This window comes from Bidens hawaiensis, unplaced genomic scaffold (genome assembly GCF_021521415.1).
Source record: "Bidens hawaiensis isolate Kalapana, Puna unplaced genomic scaffold, B.hawaiensis_p1.1 tig00040320_1, whole genome shotgun sequence".
In the NCBI taxonomy this organism is placed as follows: domain Eukaryota; kingdom Viridiplantae; phylum Streptophyta; class Magnoliopsida; order Asterales; family Asteraceae; genus Bidens; species Bidens hawaiensis.
Genome location: NW_027497122.1, coordinates 54,936 through 79,442, shown reverse-complemented (window position 1 = coordinate 79,442; position 24,507 = coordinate 54,936). Strand labels below are relative to the sequence as shown.

The following is a 24,507-nucleotide window of genomic DNA, read 5'->3' as shown; positions in this document are numbered from 1 at the left end:
TCCCGTTAGCTTTACACGTGTCAAACTGTGAGTGGTTAATCAAATCTCATGTCGTGAATACCAAAATCACGTTGCAGATAGGTTTCTATAAACTATTTTGAGAATTTTAACAACTTTTGAACTATTTTGAAAATTTCTCTCTTATATTGGACTATTTTAGGAATTGGCCCTTAAAAAAAACATGCCATCATATAGTTCTGTTATAAACAGTTATAATAATAATAATAATAATAATAATAATAATAATAATAATAATCCCTTTACAAAATACGTTGCAGAACACTAGTAGCTTAATAGTTAATACACACAGACACGTATACATCTTCATATATATATTTATACACAACACACACACACCTATCACTTCATTTCTTCACTGCTATCAAACATGTTGATACCAACACTATGAACACCATCAAACAATATCAATCATCATCATCTCAACACCACCACCACCATGTCTTTATTATCTGACTGTTTCTCCGACTTACTCTGTGGCGAGGACTCCGGCATATTATCCGGCGACGACCAGGCGGACTGCAACTACGAGTTCGATTATTCGGCCGATTTCGATGACTCGATTGCGGAATTTGTTCAGCAGGAACGGAAGTTCGTTCCTGGAATCGATTACGTTGAGAGGTTTCAGTCTCAGGTGTTAGATGCTTCCGCTAGAGAAGAATCGGTTGCCTGGATCCTTAAGGTAGTTTATTATTAATCTCCATCTGATCTTGGTTGAACTGAACTGTATTGAAAATGATATTCAGTTATTGGTTTTGGTTTTTTTGGAAATCGAAACCTGTAACTTTAAAAGTGCGTGCGCACTGGTTGTTGGTATTGTTTTCCGTGAGAAGATGGTGATTCGTCCCGGTCAAATTGAACAATATTTTTTTTTGAACGGCAACTAAGTAACGTCGGGTACCTCGTACGCGGCCCTCATTGGCTAAAGGTAACCCGAGCCAGCCACTAGTCCAGACGGACGGAGACCCTAGCGGTCCACCTGTTGAGGGATTCACCGGATAAAACCCGACACCCACGCCCGCCAAACGGCACGACAGTGAGTTGTATTTTATTATAAAACCAGGTGAGATCAGGACTCGAACCCTGGCAAGCCAGAGTCATCCCTCATATCTCCCATATAAGTTGGTGGTAGTGAGGTTTGATCCTCCTACCTCTCACTTGTAAAGTGAATACTCTACCATTGAGCCACAACCAACTTATGGTCAAAGTGAACAATATAATTATCATTTTAATAATAATAATAATTTTAATAATATTATACTCTTTTCTAAAGCTGCGCTCTAAAATCTGTAAAACGATAGTGGTTCGTTCCGGTTAAACGGAGAATATTATTATAATTTTAATAATAATAATTTTAATAATGATAATAATATTAAAATTATTATTTTCTAAAGATGTTTGTTAATATGCGGTCTTAAGTCGTTGAGTTTGAAAATTTTTCAGTTACCGGATTCGATTTCTTTGTAAACACGAAAACTTTGCTGGTGCTCGAGAAGTTAATTATCATTTAAAACTCGTGCTAAACATATTTTTGAATCAGTGTGCAGCGATTGCTCGAAAAGTTGAGTTAATTTAGACATATTCCAGCTCAACACGAGTTTTAGATGATAATAACAAGCTAGAATATGTCTAACTAACTTTTTGAGCAGTCGGTGCTCACTGTAATTCAACACGAGTTTTAGATGATAATAACAATAGGTGCGCACCTGTTGTTATTAGCATTTAAAACTCGTGTTGAGCTGGATTTAATATTTGTAAAACACGTCTGATTATTGATTATTAATAGTCGGTTGAATCGGTGAAATATTGATACGAGTTTTGTTGTTTTCGGTGATTTAACAGGTGCAACGGTTTTACGGTTTTCAGCCGTTGACGGCGTACCTCTCCGTCAACTACCTGGATCGTTTCATCTATTGCCGTGGCTTTCCGGTGGTATATTCCGTTGTCTCCGTCAAATATTCTAAAAACATTTTTCTAAAATTTTATTTTATTTCCACTAAAAGTGGTTTGGATTTATGATGAAAATGATTTTTTTATACAATTAAACCCTCTATTTATGTGCTTAAATAATAATTGAATTTTAGCATTAGACGATTGACTACACGAACATGTTAACATGACACGAAGTTAAACAAGTTTGGGTTTGACCGTTTGAGCTTAACAGGTTTCGAAATGGGTCCACATGTTTGTAATTTTTTTTCTAAATATAACGCCATAACCTTTTTTAAAAATAAAATGTGTATTAGTTAGAAATAACTTTTTTTGCAACTTTTTTTCATTACATATGTGATATTTATCGTGTCGCATATTCGTGTTTGAAAACAATGACACGATTAATTGTATTGTTGTATTCATGTCTAGCATTATAATTAATTATGTATTATCGTATCGTGTTTAACCTGTTATTTCAGAGAAAATATACCACATTTGGTATTGCCATGCTAGATTACTATCACACAATTTTAATTATACATGATTTAATTGCACTATATAATAATGTTACAAATAAGAAAATTGTTTACAACCATTACTTTCCAGAAGAGATTCATATGAAGTGAGAACTAGTTGATAATTAAGTGGGACCATCACATTTTTTGCCCTCTTTTTGTTTCTTTCTTTATTGTACTTGGAACAAAATTTCATCACTTTGAAAGAAATTTCTGGATTTTACTTTTTCTAATTAATTTCTTTTAAAAAAATAACATTTCTAATAATACCTTATTAAACAAGAATGGACGTAACATGTTGTTCATTTATTAGCTCCTTTCACATTGAACCAATAAGGAAATACACTTACTTGTATTTGTCCTTTTATTTCCATCTTGTAGGTGTCTTTGCATGATCTAAACAAAGTACTAGGTCCCATATGATTTCATGTTTTTAACAACTTTTTACATTTTATCATTATTTACCAACCAATTATTTTTAGATATTAGATGATGTATTTAAGTGCGTGTGTGTTAATTAGTGTAAACTTCTTTATCATGCAATAATCATATGTTCATGGTGATACAGGGCTCAACTGCTTTGCTGTCTATTTGTCCACCTGTATCACATGTGTGTAAATTTATATCCCTTAAAAGCAATTAATATATGACATGTTACTTTATGTAAATTACTTTTAAATAGAAAACTATACCAGTGACGTGACATACTGAAAGCAAGACAATAATGTTTTACGTAACTGTCATATTTATCACATTTAAAACAATAACTACAAATTTTATAAAGCTGGTAAATATGACAGGTAGAACATAATTGTCTTTCTTTTTGTATATCACTATATCTTAACAGCACAACGTATAATAAACCTATACGACCTATTTATTTATCATTTTCTCTATTTAAAATTAGTGTATTATTAAACGCGTTTATAAACGATTATACACTTTTTTTTATTTTAAAGTAAAATCAAAAGATAAAAAGGAGATCCAATATTCTTTCAAAAGGTGGCATTTTGATGTGCCCATTTGTCTCTACTAGTCCCACGGAAAACACTAATTATATTTATATAATCATCATCTATTATTAATAACATTATATTTAATTATTTTTGCAATTACTTTTTGTTTTTGTGTTTTCTAATCTTTTTTTTATTAATAATTAACAGGCAAATGGGTGGCCTTTGCAACTCTTATCTGTTGCTTGCTTGTCTTTAGCTGCTAAATTGGAGGAAACACTTATTCCTTCCATCCTTGATCTTCAAGTAAACATTCTTCACTTTTTAATTTATTTTTAATTTATTTCATTAATATTTAATATTTCATATATTTAAATTAATCTTTTGATCATTAACATAGGTTGAAGGTGCAAAATATATTTTTGAGCCGAAAACAATACGACGAATGGAGTTTCTTGTGCTCAGTGTTCTGGATTGGAGACTAAGATCCGTTACACCGTTTAGCTTTATCAGGTTCTTTTCACACAAAATCGACCCGTCTGGGACGTATACGGGTTTCCTTATCTCAAGGGCTACCCAAATTATCCTATCAAATATTCAAGGTATGTAATTATAATATACTAGTTTGTGACCCGTGTAATACACGGACAATTAGTGAAAATTTTAATATTTAAATATTAAGCAAAATACAATCAATAACACAGTTGTCATATATTGTTAATATAATTACAAATTACACTAAAATTACAAGGATTACAAAAAAAATTAAATAAATAAATAAATTTATTCCACGGAATTTGTATATATCATAATTAACACACATAAATATATCACGAGAGAACTGATAAACTTTAAAAAAAACTATTATCGAGTTGTAATTATCATCGGTCACTGCATTGTGCGTGTTTCTAGTAGTATAGTAACATTTACTTATTATTTAACTTAAAAAATTAAAAATAACTATTAAGATATTTTCTTTTATGAAAAAACTATGCTAATATTTAATTATCCGCATGCATGTATGTGTTTGCATGTTTGATAATAATAAATCAACCACTTATTTTATGATTTTAGACCCTTTAGTCTTTTGATAATAATAAAATTATTATTATTAGTTTATTAATAATATATATTATCCATGCATGTGATTCCAAATGCCAAAAAAGTTGACCAAAAAGTTTGACCATTGCAGAAGCAAGTTTACTTGAGTATTGGCCATCATGTATTGCTGCTGCAACCATACTGTGTGCAGCAAGTGATCTTTCTAACTTCTCACTCATCAATGCTGATCATGCTGAATCATGGTGTGATGGTCTCAACAAAGTATGTCACATTCCGCTTTAATCACTTGTACATTATGCATTAAAACTTGTACATTGATATAATATTAAAATATTAATTAAAAAAAATAACTTGTCTTTCAGGAGAAGATCACAAAATGTTATAGATTGGTTCAAGGAGTGAGCCCTTCAAAGATATTACCGGTGCACGTTCGAGTCATGACGGCTCGGGTGAGTACCGAGTCGGGTGACTCGTCGTCTTCGTCATCACCTTATAAGAAAAGGAAGTTGAATAACTACTCGTGGACAGACGATGACAAAAGATCAAGCTCTAATTAAACGAGACAAAAAAACAAATAAAATAATATATATATATAATATAAATAAACCTAGATTCCTTCTTATATTTTTTCCAAAGGAATCAATAAATTCCCAAAAAAAAAATTAAAAAAAAATGAAAACATTAACTAAGAGTGATTTTATTAATTTATTTTTAATACAAAAATGCAAAATGTCATGATTCATAATTATGACTTTTGCCTTGTTCCCTAGGGCAAAGGGAGTTTGGTACATAGTATTTTGGTGTGATCAAAATTTGTTTATTTAGTACAAAGTGGAGAAGAAGCCAATCGTTGGTGTGTGAAAGAAAGTTAAAGTGAAGTGGGAAGTTGTGTTGAATTCAAAGGTGGTATTCATTGTTGAATGCATCAAGATTGAGGGGTGGAGCGTATGTGGGGCCCACTTTACATAATATTATTATATACATAATAATATAAAAATATTAATGGGACGGATCAGATAAAGTTATATTATTGGTTGCGACTTGCGAGTGCATATAAGACCGAAACAACAAAGGACGAGGGTGAAACGGGGATGAAACGATCAACGACGGGCGGCTACTCTTTTTTTAATCTTTTTTTAGAAAATTAGATTTGATTTTTTTTTATGTTATGGAAAAAAAGAGAGATTTGGATTTTGAGATTGGTTTGAGAGAAGGATACATGCTTATTAGATTTGTAAGTGTGTTTTCACACGTGTGCATGTGTGTGTTTTTTTGGCGGGAAATGTAAGGGCGCATCTTACCAAAATGCTTGATTAGTCCCGGTCTCTTGTTTAATTAACATTACATAACCCGGGACCTTGATTTGTTTCGTTTTAGTTCTTGATAAATGATTTTCACGTGTGTGACGGTGACACGTGTGTTTGTAAATTCTCTTTAATTATTTTATTATAATTATTTTTGTAAGAGTGAAAATCAATGTCACTTTCTAATGGTCTGAATTTGGCCTAACCAAACCAAAGGTCTTTGGGGCCTTTTTCTTTTATTATTATTATTATTATTATTATTATTAAAAAAATTTGTTCCATTGAACATGTTTGTATTTGTCATGTCGAATATTCATGAAATTAATTATATAATTTCAGCATGTTCTTATTCCCTCTATTCTCTCTCACGTGATTGACAAGAAAGTTATTTGTAGGTTTCTTATTTGTTTTAAACCTCAAACATACTTTATGGTGTGGAATTTCATGCTTCTATGTGTATCATAATGTGTAATGGACCATACTAAAACCTTTAATCATATCACATCCAACTAACGATGCTAATCGATATTGTTTGTTTCATATCGAGGAACTCTAGACAGTGTTTTTCTTTGTCTGATCGGTGACTTTCCGGAAGGTCATCGGTCTTGTAAGTACTCTTGATCAAACACGCTTAACTATGGAGTTATTTTCTCATTGATATTCGATATGTTCAATACGTGTCACTGATATTCAAACACATGCAAACTAATTACATAATCTATCCCACAAGCTTCGGTTAGTTACATATTTAGCCCACAAATATGACTTTTGTAATTCTTTGTAATTCGGTAACCCCCAAGTTTCATTAAGTTACACAAATAACCCACAAGTTTTTAATATGACACAAACAGTAACGAACGAGTTTAAAGCAACTAGTAATTTATTAGCTCAACATATTATGCTTATGTAATGAATTGTACAAATTACTATTCTATAATCTATTTTATTAAATTTAAGTATGTTTCTTGACAAAAAATGATTGTCAAGGTGTTTAAGTTGAAGAATAAGTTAATTGGGTAATCAAGATAAGAAATGATTTTTTAATCAATATCTAAATTACTTAATGAATGTGGGACTTAGTGTATTATGCTTGTATGCTATGATTTGAGTTTAGTTGGGTCCCATGAGTTTGGGTGTTTATGTTGAATATGACTTATAGATGGCCCTTATTTCTCTTAGCCACCATCTCCACCGCCCTCTCGTGACGGCCATCATCATCATCATAATAATAATAATAATAATAATAATAAATCATATTCAAACACATACACACATACAACATTATCATAAGACTATTTGTAATGGTTTAACTAAAATGTTAATGTCACGTCACTCTCAGTAGACATAGATGTTTTTACTAACTTTTCTATCAATGTAGTTTTTAAGATACTTAATTTTATAGCTTAAAAAGGGTTGGTGGCGCAACTTGTTGTCAGTTTGCCTTACATATGTAATGGTGATATTTTATACTGAGATTTAAAAAAATATAATATATATATTGAACTAAAGCAAATTAAATAAAAAAACAAGAAAAAGAATGGGTGATGTGGATGTTTATGAGTGGGTGACACAATTAAATCACTAAGCAAATGAGCCTCACGCCCGTCATCAGCATGGCGCTTGGGCACTTCGTGCCACATCTTCATCCATGTATAATGGTGTTTAGCGTCCTTGCAAGGTGATGTTACAATGGCGTTGTTCCACTACACCTAGTCTAAACAAAAATACGCAAGAAAATGAAAACTGATACAAAATCATTTATGTAGTTATGTTGATGTATCTAGTTACACAATCAACCCACAAAGAAGTTTTTATTATCAAATAATTGGTTGTTCAGAACAAAATTGTATCCTAATTATATCTATCGAAACGAAATCCGTAAACTCCTATTCACATGACACGTATTGTGACTCGCCTTCAATCATCATAAGTGGTGATCATATTTCACAACTCAATCGCAACGTACCTACACGATTATAGTGTAGACCGATAAATCATTAAGCATATTGATAATAAAAAATGCTCAATCTCTCGGTGGTGGACGTAAGATTTCTTTTCATAGAGACTTAACCAAAACTTTTTGAAGCACAATCGAGATTTTTGCATATAAATAACACTTTTTTTAATGGGCATGGCTACCCATTCTTCTAATGTAGTTCCGCCTCTGCTCGATTTATATTTTCGTCTTTTAAATTCAAGTTATGCTATCTCCCCTGTGAGACTTGCTTAATTTTTTATTTTTTTTTATTTGCCATACAAAAAGAAACATGTAACAAAATATCTCACCCGGTGCCTATATAATCAAAACCAACCTATGAATATAAATATATAATATATGATTAGATATGTTTCCAATGTAGTTTACATGAAATCATATTACAGTTGATGTCACATTGAACATGTAGGGTGGTGGATGTGGTGTGATCACTCGTCATACACCCCACCCAATTATATTATGCCACATCACCAACCCAAATTCCATCACATGTGATGGTTTTTTACTAGGGGTGGTGGTGTGGTGTGATGGTGTGTGATGGAATTTTTTTTTTGTAGCTTTAAAAATTATAACAATATTTATTAGAACTTAAAAATAAAAACAATAGTTTAATAGAACATAATTCAACTTAAAATTTAGAAATAAAAAATAAAAGTTACAACGAACGTCTACTTCTCGTCTGAATCCGGAAATTCCAAACCTAAAGAACCTATATGCGCAACAAGATCCCATCTCAACCGATAATGAATATCTTCATCCCGCAAGTCTAATTGGACATCATCGGGAACGGGAACATGAGTCGGAGGATCCGGTACCCAATCTGGAGAAATTGCATTTCCATCTTCTTTTATTAACATATTGTGTAATATGATGCATGCATACACGTAGCTAGAGATCGTGGGTTTTTTCATTGCACGAACTGGTCGACTGAGTATGCACCATATACCCTTTAAAACACCGAAAGCTCTCTCGACATCTTTTCTTGCCGATTCTTGCAACTTCTTGAACGCCTTTTCAATGGTCTCGATAGGAAACGAAAAGGCTTTCACAAAAACAGACCATTGCGGGTAGATACCGTCGACAAGATAGTAGCCACGTCTGTAATATCTCTCGTTGACAAAGTACGGACAGAAAGGTGCGGTGCCATCTGTTACGTTTTGAAACAACGGTGATGTGTACAGAACAGTGATGTCGTTGTTTGAGCCGGGAACACCAAAATAAGAATGCCAAATCCATAAATCATTTGACGCAACCGCTTCTAGTGAGATGGTCGGTCGTTTGATATCACTCCTAACATACGCCCCTCGCAACTCCCGTGGACAATTCCTCCATTCGATATGTGTACAATCGATACTACTGAGCATCCCTGGAAAATGCCATCTAGCCTTGTGTGCGGCGTAAAGACGTGTAATGTCGTGTCTTGTTGGTTTTCGTAGAAACTCTTTGGCATACAACTTTATAATCGCGTTACAAAAGAATTGTAGACATTCACGTGAAGTTCTCTCAGACATTTGTAAGTATTCATCGAATTGGTCGGGTGGGTTACCTGTCGCTAGTTGACGAATAGCGGATGTGCATTTTTGAAGCGGCGTAAAACTTCGTTTGCCTCTCGCGTCGTAAGATTCTTGAAACCATTCTTCGTTTGCTTCGACGTCGGCTACAATCTTTAAGAATAAAGATTTCGGCAAACGAAAGCGTTCTCAAAACGTCTCGTCGTTGTACTTCGGCTCCTCCCCAAAATAGTCGTTCATTAGCACGTCGTGGCCATGTATATGATCACGCTCCACCACCTTTTTCTTTGGACGGCTCGGGCCTTCAAGTTCTTTGTATAGCAACGGGAACCATTCAAGAATGTCATCGTCCGAAGACGAAGAGCTATCGGTGTCTAAGGGCATCGAGTGTTTCAGAAATTCCATATTTTTTTGTTGTGAATGAAGGGGAAGTTTGAGAGTGTTTTTGAGTTGGATTTGGTTTTGATTTGGATTTGGTTTATGTTTTTGTTTTGGTTTTATATTGTTTTTTTTAAACCCCCCTCCAACGGCTAGATCCCCACCCAACGGCTACATTTCTTCTTGGAAATCACACCCCACCAAGCGTGATGACCATCACGCAAAATACCATTTTGCGCGTGACCATGGGAGCGGCGGTGGTGTGGGTTTTCTCATCACGCGTGACGGGGAGGCCACCACGCACCGCCCCGTCCGCCCTAAAAGCTAACATGCTATTGTATATATTTGTATTATACATTATACATTTTTATATCTTCCTATTTTGTATTCGGTTTAAATTGATATTTGTGGCCATAAACCAATTAGAGTAGGGTAAGTTATCACCAATGTATATATAAAATTATATATGTTTATATTGTATTTACAGTAGGTGACGAAATTATGATTTCTTGGTTGGGTCAAGAATGTAATGTGTCGACTATATTCAGATGGTCCAGTTTACACTTTTCTATAAAATGCCTAATATATTGAATAAATAAATAAATAAATAAATAAATAAATAAAAATCTAGAATATCCGAGAACTTAATAGAAAGAGACTCCTTTTTATTTATTTATTTATTTATGTTTTTTTAACGACAAACTACACTACTCCTAAATTACACAATTTCCTAAAGAAACGTCATAGTCAAGGATCGAACTTTTGGCAAAGAGGTTCTTTTTAACGCCATTGGTTCCGCTAGACGAGAAAACCCCACCATTGAAAAGTTGTATATAGTTTTAAGAGTGAACTGCGGTTTTCCTTCATGTGGCTTGCTCAAATATGCGGTTTTAGTCTAATGGTTTCAAATAGGCGATTTTCGTCCATGTGGTTTCATTTCACTTGCGATGAAACCCCACACCACTAACCCTGTTAAGTCTAGTCTTTAGACCCATTAACGTGCTCCTCACGTGAAGGACAGTTTTGTCCTTTTTTCCACAAATACACACCAGCGACTCACGTGAGGAGGCTTGCGGATTACGGTTGGGGTTTATTTGGGGAGAAAAAAGACAAAATTACCCTTCACGTGAGGGACACACTGATGAGTTTAATGACTAGACTTAACGGGCAGTGGGGTGGGGTTTAATTGCAATTGAAATGAAACCATAAGAACGAAAACTGCAAATTTGAAACTACAGAACAAAACCAAAAATTTAGACAAACCACATTTTACTCTAGTTTTAACTTTTAACATTATAGCATTATTCTTTGAATCGGACAGGAAAGCAACCGTTTATAGAATTCGTTCAGCCGCGTGCCTTTAAATCATCTTCATTTGAGTCGGCTAGTTATGTCGCCGACCAGATGAGCTGATTAACCAAGTTTTTAACAACTTATTTATTTATTTTTTACTTTTAAATGTATTTACCGGTTTATTTACATTTAGGATTCAATGACTATATATATTTTACTTATTTCTAATGTATTCCCAGTATTAATGTTTTCTGTTTCTAAGACTGGTTTAACACTGGACCAGACCGCTGATAGTCCGGTTATAAATACATAGAATTGAATCGAATCGAATTGAATCGAATAGTAGGCAACTATGGTCGTTAAAACATTGAATTGGAAGTGACTAAGTAATATGAATCAACCACACCAAGGATCCCACATACAATTTTTTAATAGCCACCACGAGATTATATATACCTTTTGAAGTAAAAATAACTTTTGTATATTTACCTCATGCAGCATTTGTTGCCATTTTTAAAGTCCATGAAGCTACAGAATACCCTTGTGCCAATTGATATTTCAAAGTTACACAGCTCACAGCTGTTTTGGTGGACCATAATGAAGGAAAAGTCAAAATAAAATGTCAAACTCAATTAGTGTAGAAATATAAATTATAAAAAAATAAATATATATTTTTAACTATGAGAATGTGATAGAATACTCATACGACCTCACTAATACAATGCTAACTAATGTGATAAGCTAAAACGCAGCTTACGCTCTACAAATTACTTTGAAGAAAATTGAAGGCAGAAAACCAGTAGAAGCTTGATTTGTAAAAAAATAATTATCAATTTGTGTTTTTTATTATTTTTGTAGAATAAAGATATTTGATATATTATGAGAGTATATATATATATATATATATATATAAACTAGGGGTGTGTGGGTCAAGTTATTCTACAAAGGGTAACAAAAATGAGAAGTGTGAGAAGCCATAAAAAATTGACATGTGTCAAGTGTGGACCAAAAGGAAAAGAGTATAGAGGTAATTGTACATATTTTCTCTCTCCACATGCATGATACATGTTAATACCCCCATCATTTTAGAACGTCTATAACTTTTTCGTATGATATTTTTTTAAAAAAATAAATTCATCATAATAACAATCGTTTTTTTATCTTTAATATGAGTATGATTTTGTTATATAAATTTTAGAACAAAAATTACGTCATTGTGTCTTTTCGCACACCATTGTGTCTTTTCGCTTATCATGGTGTCTTTTTTCCTCATTGTGTCTTTTCGCACACCATTGTGTATTTTTTCGTCATTGTGTCTTTTCGCTTATCATGGTGTCTTTTTTCGTCATTGTGTCTTTTCGTACACCATTGTGTCTTTTTTCGTCATTGTGTCTTTTCGCATACCATTGTGTCTTTTCGTACACTATTGTGTCTTTTCGCTTATCATTGTGTCTTTTTTCGTCATTGTGTCTTTTCGCACACCATTGTGTCTTTTCGCTTATCATTGTGTCTTTTTCCGTCATTGTGTCTTTTCGCTTATCATTGTGTCTTTTCGCACACTATTGTGTCTTTTCTCTTATCATTGTGTCTTTTTTTCGTCATTGTGTCTTTTCGCTTATCATTGTGTCTTTTTTCGTCATTGTGTCTTTTCGCACACCATTGTGTCTTTTCGCTTATCATTGTGTCCTTTTTCCGTCATTGTGTCTTTCAACTCATCATTATGTTTTTTAAACACTAATAACAACGTTGTGTAATAATTATATGTAAAAATAATGATAAAATAACAACAAATTATCTAATACATAAAACACAATGATTAACACATGTTACACAATAACTTGAAACGTAACACAATGGTGAATACGTATAACACAATGACCTAAAACGTAAGACACAATGGTGAATACGTATAACACAATGGCCTAAAACGTAAGACACAATGGTGAATATATATAACACAATGACTTGAAACGTAAAACACAATGGAAACAACATATTACACAATGACACAATGAACAATAAAAAACACAATTAAAAAAACCCATTAATTTTTTTTATTTTTATATAACAATATGATACTCTTATTAAAGATAAAAAAATGCTTATTATTATGGTGAATTTTTTATTTTAAATAATGTCGGATGAAAAAGTTATGGAAATTTTAAAATGATGGGGGAATTGACATGTGTCTTGCATGTGGAAAGAGAAAGTCAACAAATGTGGGTTATTACCTTCATGCCCTTTTCATCAATTTTTATTTATTAAATTAATCTCAGCCATTCAAATCTAAGATCAATGGATTAGATTCCTTCTCACCCTTCTCATTTTTATTGTCCTTTGTATTTTAACTTTACCCAAGGGTGTGTATGGTCGGTTTGGGGCGGTTTTGAGTCAAACACATAACCATAACCGATCCATTATGGCGGTTTTGGTTAATCGGTTTTGAATGTTATAACGAGTCGGTTTGGGTCGGTTAACCATAGCCAAAACAATGTATCTACGGCTAAAAGTTTGGCACCAAATATTACAAAAAAATGACATTACATAGTATAACAAAATATATAATCCATAATACTAATACCATATATTTAAAAGAACGACAACATATAATCCAACAATGAAATTCCAAGTTAACTCAATAACAAACGTGAACAACCATCAAAATGGTGTATTCCGATCATATGTTCGGTGGAAGTTAGCCTCGAACATATTGTTGGTTAAATAAATGGGTTGGTTCGGTTATGGCGGGTTTAGAATTATCTTTAACCAAAACCGACCCATAATTGGTGGTTTTTGAAAATTCACTAAACCGACCCATCGGTTATGTCGGTTATTTGTTAAAATCGGTTCGGTTATGTCGGTTATGGTTCGGTTAAATGGTTATGGCGGTTAAGTTGCTCACCCCTAATATAAACAATACTACAAGCATATATGATAAAAATTGTAAATCATGAGACAAACATTCCTAAAAACGTGGAGTTAATTTGGGAAAATCATGGATTTAATCAAATTATCATTTAGTTGGAAATGTGGTCATGATAATATTTTAAGAGTTAACTATGATAATCATCCCTCTATTACTATATTTATATTTTTAATTAATGTGTATTATCAGTTTTTCACATTTAGTCTATTTCTCTTAAAACATTTAAGCAGTATTTTTTTAAACTCAATCTGAATTCCTTAAAGTTTCCACTTAATTTCTTTTTATGGTTTTATAGAAATGTTATTTATTTGTAGTTATAATCTATAAAAATCAAGTTGTTTTTAAATATTTTATTATCATGATGCAGAAATACATTATTTATGTAACAAGACAAAGAATAAAATAAAATTATGTTCGTGTTTTTGAGCATGATTTTCAACAATTACCGTACTAAATATATCAATTCTCATTAATGGTATAAAATAGTAAAATGGATTGAGACTTAAAAAAGTAGGAGATCATATCTCTTCATTTGTGGTTCTTATTATTATGAAAATTCTACTTACAATGGCGAGGACCACAAAAAATCAATAAGTTTGGTGAGAATATTATTTATTTGTGCTTACAATAACACCAACATTTAGCCAATAAGACATCTTTCAAATCTTGTTCAAAGATAATAGTTATACCAATAATTTCATTTGTGCTAACTATATCACTAGGTAAATAACACATTGTTTGTGGACAAGTGAAACATTGTACTTAGAGAATGTTTAACATCAAGTGATAATCGACGTGTTTTGTACGCATTGATTGTAGACGAGTTAAGAACTCTAGAGTTAGCCATACTTGATGGGAGTAATCCCAGAATGCGTGACCTCCTTAGAAGTCTCCACTTAGGTAACAACAGATATTCGTTAGCTCCATTGTAAACAAAGTAGACAACATTGCTCAGTTAAGGCCTTAAGAGCCCAGATGCTACAAATGGTATCTGAGCTACTCTAGAGTGGCTTAGGATGGTGGTGCGAACATCATCTATTACGATGCTTCACCATGAAGCATTTTTAACATTTTAGACGAAACTCACATTTTTTATCGGGATAACGAGAAAAACTCATCGAGGATGATGAGTCTATAAGTGGTGGGTGTTTGTAACACTCTTTGAAAATTCCACATCATATGTGGCGACAAAGAAACTAGGCTCACAAGGAAGGACCAACTTTATACATCACCTAACGCATTTTGTGGCCAACTGGCAAATGACCATAGATGAGAGGATAACTTTATAGTTAAGCATTATTGGGCATCTCCTGAAAAAATCAACCCGTGCAATAGAAAACAAAACAATGAGCTTCATGTAAGCAATACGGAAAAATTAGTTGGTATAGGATGTCAGATGCTACATTTATGACGTTTGAACTTAACGGAGGAGTTGTAGATCGTAAGTCGTAACAACCGTCAAAAATTTATTTTGAAAGCTGGAGAATTGAGTTTTGAACGTCAGGGTCCTTGACTACTTTCACTATATGTCAAAAGAATCACTTGATATTACATATCTTTATAGTGGTAATTATCCGATAAACATGTTGATCACTTCTTTTTATTAAAATAAACATTGACTTTTAGCCTCTTTAAAATACAAAGTAATCGCCGTATAATCCTAAGCCTCTTTAAAATATAAAGTGATCGCCACATAATTATAGTAATATACTTAATTTCTAAAGTAATGGTTGTAGAGTCCTAATCTATGGTTGGTTAAAACCTTTTGACAATATTGTAAAAGCTCGAATAATTGGATCCAAAAAGAAGGTAAGTTTAGGTCATGATCTACTTTGATCGAGGTACCACTAGTAATAACCTTTTCAAACATTCAAGATTACTTTGAGAACTTATTAATTAAGCTACTAAAATTACTTTTTATTTGTGATCAAGAATAACATAAAACTTAATAAAGTTAAGGACTTATTAGAATTACGCGTAGATTATAAAAAATATTGCTTTTAAATGTATCGAAATTAAATTATTATTCACCTCACTTGGTAGACGCTCTTATCTCTTAGTGAAAGGTTATAGTGAAAGGTTATGAGGATTAACCCATGCAAAGAATGCATATTATTGAGGGATTTTAGTCATTTAAATCAAATAAAATCTAATTAAACATTATTTGAATTTGTCTAGTTTAATTATTGTTAAAAAGAAAAACTATTATTAGTATTATTAATAAAATCAATAAATTTTGTCGTATAATTAACTTTTTAAACTATTAAAATTTGAATATGTAATTATAAAAGACGTCAATTTAATAGGTTTGGTTTACTATAACGTTGTCAGGTAAGCATATTTCTGGCTTCTGGTTACATACATGACTTTGTAAAACCATAAAAACTTTAATATTAGTAATTTTAATATCTTACATAAAGTTACAACACATGATTAAATTATTAATTGCTCCAAACAAACAACTAACAATAATTAATAAACCTAATTAATATACAAATGGCAATAGTTTCACACTTAGAACATGACCTTTAGTTCAAAAAAATCTTGTGCCTTAAGATATTTAATTATTTTAAAGGGTTTATCATTGAAGGTCTACTAATGGGTGCTTTTTGTTCCCAAGTAGTTTAGATGTAATATCCCTACTTAGAGCTATATTTAATTAATTAATCCACCTCACTAATCACACCCACAAACACCCTTTTCCAATATCCACCCCATTGAAAAGCTTGACCATAAATTTATGCATTTGGATTATTATGATCAAATTAAATAAAATAGTATGTATCTAAATACACACATATACATATTTATAGCTTGAATACAAAATTAACTTAAACCAAAAAATCATAAAAATAACATAAAAAACAATAGGTATAACTATTAAGTTTTTTTTTAACCACAACTGTTTAGGTGGTTCTCGCACTTCTATAGTTAAACCATCGTGTATTGGACCAACTCGATACATCAACGTATCGATTTACAAGCGTGGATTTTTAAACTCATGTAAATCAAGATATGTATACTATTGACATTTTATAATATGTAAACAATGTGTTAAAAGCATTAATACAACTCAATGTCTTCTTTAACGAATATATTACTTAGAACTTTTTATTTATCAAATGATATAGTATATTTTTCTATTACTAATATTTTTTGTTAATTAGTTAGAAAGGTGACACACAAAAAGACAGAATTGGAAGGCCAAAAGATGTTTTTATTGTAATTGTGAGTCATGCATAAGACATGCATATTAAGTGTTTATTTGATTATTTTGTGCCATGATATTAGGATTCCCTTGTACATACATATGTTAAAGCACATTAAATATTCACAATGTTTACAAACTTTGTGGTTTGTGCAGCTAATACAACATGCAATGCATAACCCATACTCAAGATTATGCTTTTGATCTACTTAATTATTAGTAGAGAAACTAAACAAGCAATTCATGAAATGATAATAAAAATTATTTTGAATTCAAGCTAAAAAAAAGGTAAGGTATATATGTTTCATCCATTTAAAATTAGTTATTTGGTATATCATAGCATATCTCACTACACATAACATCGTAACTAGTCTCTTTCACGGACAACGTTTTCAAAATTGAACAATCAGTTGGACCATGAACTACCCACATAATCATTCCACTTAGATACTCTTGAACAACCTTCATTTGGCTCGATTGATTGAACTGGCAAACCAGGTCGATTGTTGGACTAGATTTTTTACTGTATACTTTATTGTTTTCATAGCTTTTTCTTTCCAAAATCAGATTTACTGAATCTTTTTCTATCTCAAGCTCCATATTATGTTAACATTGTAAAGTCACTAAAAAAAGAAAAAGTTTTATATGTTGTTTAAAAGTAGATATTAATTTACACACGCACACACACATATGTATATATATAGATAGATATATATGTAATTTATTAACGATATCATACTGTCATGAAAACATTACTCACGTAGATGTCACATCTGCCTAACTTAAAAGTAACTTTTAACTCTTTGTATATGAACTTCAATACCATATGATCTTTATATATTTAAAAATATATACTCCTAAATGTAATAATTTTTTTTTGATTTTGATAAAAAAAACAATATCAAATTGTGTAAATTAACAATAGTTTAAATTTTGACAAAAATATTTTACTTGTATAACGGTATAAGTCAATACAACTAAATCTAGAAGTCTAACATAGTTTGATTTTGATTACCTATATTTGGGACCATGTTGATGCAACCTTACTCTCATCTCATTAAAATTATGAGGCACCCAATTGTCAATATGGAAAACTTATTATGTTTCTATCATGACTCCCCATTATTTGATCTTCATGATAAATTTCTTGAAATCTTGAAATGCCCACTTTCATGTATCCATTTCTCATGATTTTGTTTGTAATTCTAAAGGTTAAAAAATTAACAATTTGCCCCCCTCAACTACACTATGCATGACAACCCTATTCCCCACATTTATTGTGGTCATAACAATGAAGCCATTTATAACCATGAAGTTATTTATATAAACCTGTATTAACGATTTAAGTATGCATACAGACAGAGAGATAAACAAGAGTCGATTCACCTGGTGATCACTTGTTAAAAGAGTCAAGTCGGTTGATAGAGAGCGGAATAATCAAGTCATGGTTGATACATAGAATTTGGGAAAATGGATCGCGTGTCAAGTTCAATTGTCTACATATTTCAGTTTAGATTTATAGTTTTATCTAACTTTATAATCTAGCTTTTACTTATGAATGTTTTGTTATATATTTTAGTAACTCTTGGTTCTCCTACAAAATTTATCATTTCAATCATTATTTTGTCGTTAAAAATTGTGTTTAATGTATTATTTACATTAATTCATATTTGATAACCCTTTTCACCTCTTTAGGTTTTATTTTATTCGTATTTGTTAAAACGCATCCAGTTTTTACCGTATACATCTTACGTTATGAGTTCAAAACTGTCCATCGTCAGATTTATTATGAATCGCATCAAAGGACAATATATGGAACTTTAAGTGTCTTGATGAAACTTTGGTTGCGGGGCATTTATATTGTGCACATGAGTTGGAGATTCTTTCATTTTTACAATCTTTTAGGTTGTATGTTTTGTAGATGACGTGTGTGGTTGTACGTCGGTTGTAACATGTTAAGTTTTCATTTAGAAGATAATAATATGCAACATATCAATGGTTTGTCCAAGAAAATTTGATGGGCATGTTAGCATCAATAATAAGAGTGTCACTATTCAAAAATGACATATAGAACAAACAAGAAAAATGGACTTTACTATATATAGCTTTTTAATTGATAAAATTCATAAACTTATTCACTCATTTCAACTACTCTGATAACGATAACTTTATAGTGATCTATAAGAAATAACGTTGTTAGATACCCCTATTGGTATAAAATTCAACCATTTACAGGACCAGCGTCCATTGTACACCCTAGAGCCCATATCCTAACTAACTTGAGGACCATAACATGCGTGTATACTTTTTTATCGCTTCCCTTATATATAATTTGTTCGTTTAATTGTGTTATGTTCCGTTATTAAGGTGTTAATAAGAGGGAAAACATTTGAAGGTTATCATTTTCTAATTCATAATTCTAGTAAGAGTTTAAGTCAATAATAACATTACCTTCTCTCACATATATGAGTCAGGGTTTTTGTGAGATACTTTGATTGATCTATATATGCAAAACATATAAACATGGGTACTTTTTAAGAAATGCATTATAAACATCTGAATCGGCTAATACTATTAAACTAATTGATTGTTTAGTAGTCTCTTGATGATTCCATTAGAAGGCTACATTTGAATCAGTCAATATCAAAGTGTGTTTGGCACACTAAAAGGAAACCTTCGAATCAGTCATGGATCCTCCGAATCGGTAAAGATTTATAAACTTGCTAAATGAAATATCTGAATCAGTCAGCCCTCTTAATAACTCGAATGGTTGTTCCAACAACCCCAAAATTCATAATGATGTAATATCAACAAACATATTGGTATGGTTAGCATTCCTTGAAATCATGGGCACTTTTCATGACATATGGAAAATTTAGTGGATGGTCCAATCCTAGTCTATCTAACATGTCATCTGACATTCTCTTTATTTCATAACCCCAAATCCTCTTTAAAGTTAGGAATCCAAAGTATGTGTGTACCAATATTCCGATGTTGCCTTATTAAAGCCAAATTTGCTTTATGTTTTCTCACTCACTATGAAATGTTTGTAGAGTTTTGGTCTAAATTAATTGTAGCTAGGGAGCAACCAACGCATCTCTTTATCATAACTTTATTTATTAACCAATAAAGATAAAGATATTACCCCATAAATTCATCTTTTGAATGTATATTTTTTGCTTTTGGGATGCTACTTACAACATCAAGTAAAAGTTTAATGTCCTTCAAACTAAAGAACTCAAAAGTTAAAATGATAATGTTTGTATTAGTATTGTTTTCATTTATCAAGACAGCTGATATTACTCTTAATCTGTTTTATACATATGTGTATCTTTCACAGTCAGTCTTTTCATATATAAACCTTTTTAGGTTTTGTCAACCAGAATGAGACGTCGAATTTTGTATTTCTTGAAGACAAGCTAACGGCGTATAATCATATATACGTCTAAGGAGTACTAATGAAAGCCTGGTTTTATACAAATGATAATAATATTATTTCTTCATTTTTGAAATGTTGGGAAACTTTTTCATTCATCTCAATATCTCATGGAAGAATTTAAGACCACAAAACCCAAAATATTCCATGGGGTAATTGACGTCATTATCAACCATATCTCTAATTTCTTTTAAGGGAGACTATATAAACCAAGAAAAAGAAAAAGGAGCCAAAAAGAGAATACTATTTGTACTTGACCTCCAATTTATGGACATTTTCTTTGTTTGATTTGATAATACATATATGCACTACTATACTTGACAGTGAATATACACATATTATATTATATATAGGGAGAGGTATATATATATAGGAGAACTAATACTAAAGAATACTTTGACCAGTGACGGTCTTAACTTTCAATTTTATCACCATTAAGACCATGTGTAGTGGATGGGCTACAAAATGAGACATTTTGTATCATGTGGTGACCAGTCAGCAAAGGGTGAGTTTTATTTTTAAGATGTAATGGTGTTGTAGCCTCATATACATACATACATACATACATATATATATATATATATATATATATGTCTCACACATACATATATATAATAATACACACACACAACACAGGCGAGAAATACCTCCCCCCCCACTCACACACACAATTCGCCCCAAAAAATCGCCCATAGGGCGGTGTTCGCGCTCCAATTCGCCACTTGTAGCCCTTTTTTTGCCGCCCATTATATAAGGCCTAACAGTCCCGATCAGAAAATAGTTAACTTTGTTAATTTTTGATGAAGTGGCATGTGACATGGCGTGTGTTTTGTTTATTTTTGATGACACGGCGTATTGTATAACATGGCGTGTGACTGTTATTTAGAGCCTGAAATTAGAAGTTACTCAAATTAGCTTACAATTAATTAATTAAATACTTAGCCCATTACACTCAACTCTTTACTATTTCTTAATAATTTTGTTTTTGTTTATTGTTATCATAATTAGAAGTAATATACTTGTATGGAGCACCCTAAATCTCGAAAACGACCCCATATTTCACTTAATGTGATTATCCTCCATACACTGTGTACACGGGTTTATTTGCTTCTCGTGATTTTGTACTTGATATCGGTTCTACATCGAACGTGATATATATATAGGTATATATATATACATGTGTGTATACATATAATATTATTGATATTATATGGTGATGCATATATATATATATATATATATATATATATATATATATATATATATATATATATATATATATATATATATGTAAACAAAAGTTTACAAATAAAGGCAAAAATTATATGGCTTTATAGGTGGAAATGTAATGGTAGGGTTTCCAATTGATATTGTAGAGCTTTGGATGCTATCTAATGCTATCTATCTATGCAAATGCAAATGCAAATGCAAATGCAAATGCAAACATAATGCTTGTGCACCATAAAGCTGAAAATGAAGGGGAGCGTCTCCTACCATTATTTGTCTCATTTCTTTTTAATATCTCACTAGACTAGACTATATTTCTTTTATAATTTGTAACCCACATTTTCAAATTTGGATTTTGACTAACATTGTCTTCTTTAATCGCGTAAAATCCTATGTCGCGGTGACAATAGTGGTTATTAACCCCACCCCCCCCCCCCACCCACCCAAGTGTTTAGATATGTTAAAGATAACGTGAAGATTTTCGAAAGTGTGATGTCAAAACGGTGATGTATAACACAGAGTCGGAGGGTATACTTTTTTCGAATATAGAACCTTAGGGATTGTAAGAGTGAAGTCTTGGTAGATTACGGTATCCCTTTAAACTTGTTACAATGTAGGAAACACATGATCATCATCGATGAAGATTTTTTACTTGTGTTTCTCTTCGAAAATATTCAGAGATTTGTTGTCACTAGAGTATAGAACATGAAAAACGAGTATCATATGAAACCGGTATACATTAAAATTATTTATTAAACTCACCAAAACACTGAAGAAATGGATTTATAAAGCCCAAACTTGATATTTGGTCATTTAGACCCATTTTGTGTGACTAGGTCCTTCAACTATGGATAGTAAACGAATATATTTGATGTGCCAACGTTTAAGCTTTAACCGCGTAATACCATCAAACAAATATATTTGATACACACGGGTAAGCTATGAATGTGACATGTAACAAATAACTGTTACTCGAAGGCAGAGGTGCACAAATCGGTTAAAAATCTAGTTGGTTTCTCTTCAAATCTTACAAACCGATCCCAACCCTTAGATTTCAATTGACTCCAAACCTGTTTCACTGTGCACCTCTCCTCAAAAGAGTATGGTTTATTAATTAGGTACGAGACTAGTTACAAAAAATAACCCGTCTTATTACTATCCGTAAACAAAGCCTATTTTATGAAGATTGTTTGCAACGCTCCGACAGCCAAGTGATTGCCAATACTTACCCAGTTACCCAAAGGTCGTATCAAGCGGGTATCTGTTTATTAAGTTTCTCTGAGCCCAAGATCAATTTTGTTCATAACCGAACCGTTAATCATATTCTTTTCTAGGCTCATGCGATAAGTATGTATTAGTCATTAAGTGTTTCGGGTCAACTTAATCCAACATGTTTCAATACGCAACTATTTGACCTGCTATGGCGCTACCTAACCAACTTTGGTGCACTATACCAACCGAATTAACAATCTTTCATCTTTTTATAATACCAATCTTTTTAAAAATTCATCAAACAAACACACAACCTCATTTCAAGTAGAGCCGTAGAGGTAGAAACGATGGGCACAGTTTTAGATCAATGCGTTGAAACGGGTCATTTAATGAACAAATAGAATCGGGCTAGTTTGACATACAAACACGTACTGTTGTTCATTTCTTAAGTATGAAAACTAATAATAACTAGCGTGATTAATTTTAGTCGTAAGTATAGGTGATCAAATCGGGTTGGTCAAAGGAACCGGAACCGGTTCAGAACCGGTTCCATTAGTCAACATCACTGTTTAAACCGGTTCCATGGTCGAACCGGTTAGGGAACCGAACCGGTTACCCAACCCTCGGACCCGGAACCGGTGGAACCGGTTCTGACCGGTTCCTAAACCGGTTCTTACACTGTAACCGGTTCCAACCGGTTACAGTGTAAAATATTATTTGTTTTTTCGTTTTTCGTTTCCGCTGCTTGTGTAGGTGATGATTTGTGTTCTTCTGATTTCTGAAGAGGCTCATGCTACTTTTGTTGTTCACCCACAGAGCAATGGTAAACAACATATTGAACTTAATGCTATGAGTGTCAGCGTGTTTGAATTGATTAGTCTGTATCGTGTATCGTGTAATGGTGAACTTAAATCTGTATCGTGTTACATTTGTTGAGTTTGCTATGTATTATAGTCTTTTGGCTTACGCAAGTCAAATGCTGAATTATAATCAAGAGCGGTGTTATACGATTCGTATTTGTATAACATGTTAAATAAAAAAAACAATTAACATAAAATTCATTTTATTTACTTTAAGCAATGGTGCGTTTCATCATTTCCCACGATGACGGGTCTACCCAATGAGCGGTGACACAAAGATAAGATTCGGGTAGACCATGTGGAGCCGACCAAACATCACTAGTTAAGTTTATTCCCGTATTTATATTTTCAAAATATGCAATTAGTACCTCTTTGGCCTTCTTCCACAATTTTAAACAATAACGTTTAAGAGTATGACGACTTACGTGAGTGTATTGTGGTTGAAGCGTATCTCGAATCATGGCGGTTAAGCGAGGGTTGTCGAAGTGGCTAAACGGCAAAGCTTCTTGAATCACAAACTTCGCCATACGATCTTGAACTCGATCAATTTGGTATGTAAATATTCCGTCTTCACTATCCATTTGCGTTTGTTGCGACTCGACGTTCTGTTTCAACGCCCTGCAATACGGTCTTTCGATGTGTTTCTTCAAATTTGAATTCGAAAGTGGGTTTAAAT

General features: G+C 32.3%; 1 protein-coding gene and 1 pseudogene across 2 annotated transcripts; one reads left to right on the top strand and one right to left on the bottom strand.

Moving 5' to 3' along the window:
• The first annotated feature begins 302 nt into the window (after positions 1-302).
• Positions 303-5,476, top strand: LOC143592036 (cyclin-D1-1-like). Of its 2 annotated transcripts, XM_077072057.1 has the most exons (7): positions 305-700; positions 1,861-1,950; positions 3,629-3,724; positions 3,819-4,020; positions 4,611-4,741; positions 4,843-4,929; positions 5,251-5,476. In XM_077072057.1, exons 1-7 carry the CDS (start codon positions 458-460, stop codon positions 5,284-5,286), a joined length of 885 nt encoding a protein of 294 aa, XP_076928172.1. In that variant the 5' UTR covers positions 305-457; the 3' UTR covers positions 5,287-5,476. The 2 variants fall into 2 exon arrangements, with proteins under 2 accessions (XP_076928171.1, XP_076928172.1); XM_077072056.1 differs by lacking the exon at positions 5,251-5,476 and having other exon boundaries at positions 303-700; positions 4,843-5,071.
• Positions 5,477-8,448: 2,972 nt separating this feature from the next.
• On the bottom strand, positions 8,449-9,531 carry LOC143592035 (uncharacterized; annotated as a pseudogene).
• Between the last annotated feature and the right edge of the window lie 14,976 nt (positions 9,532-24,507).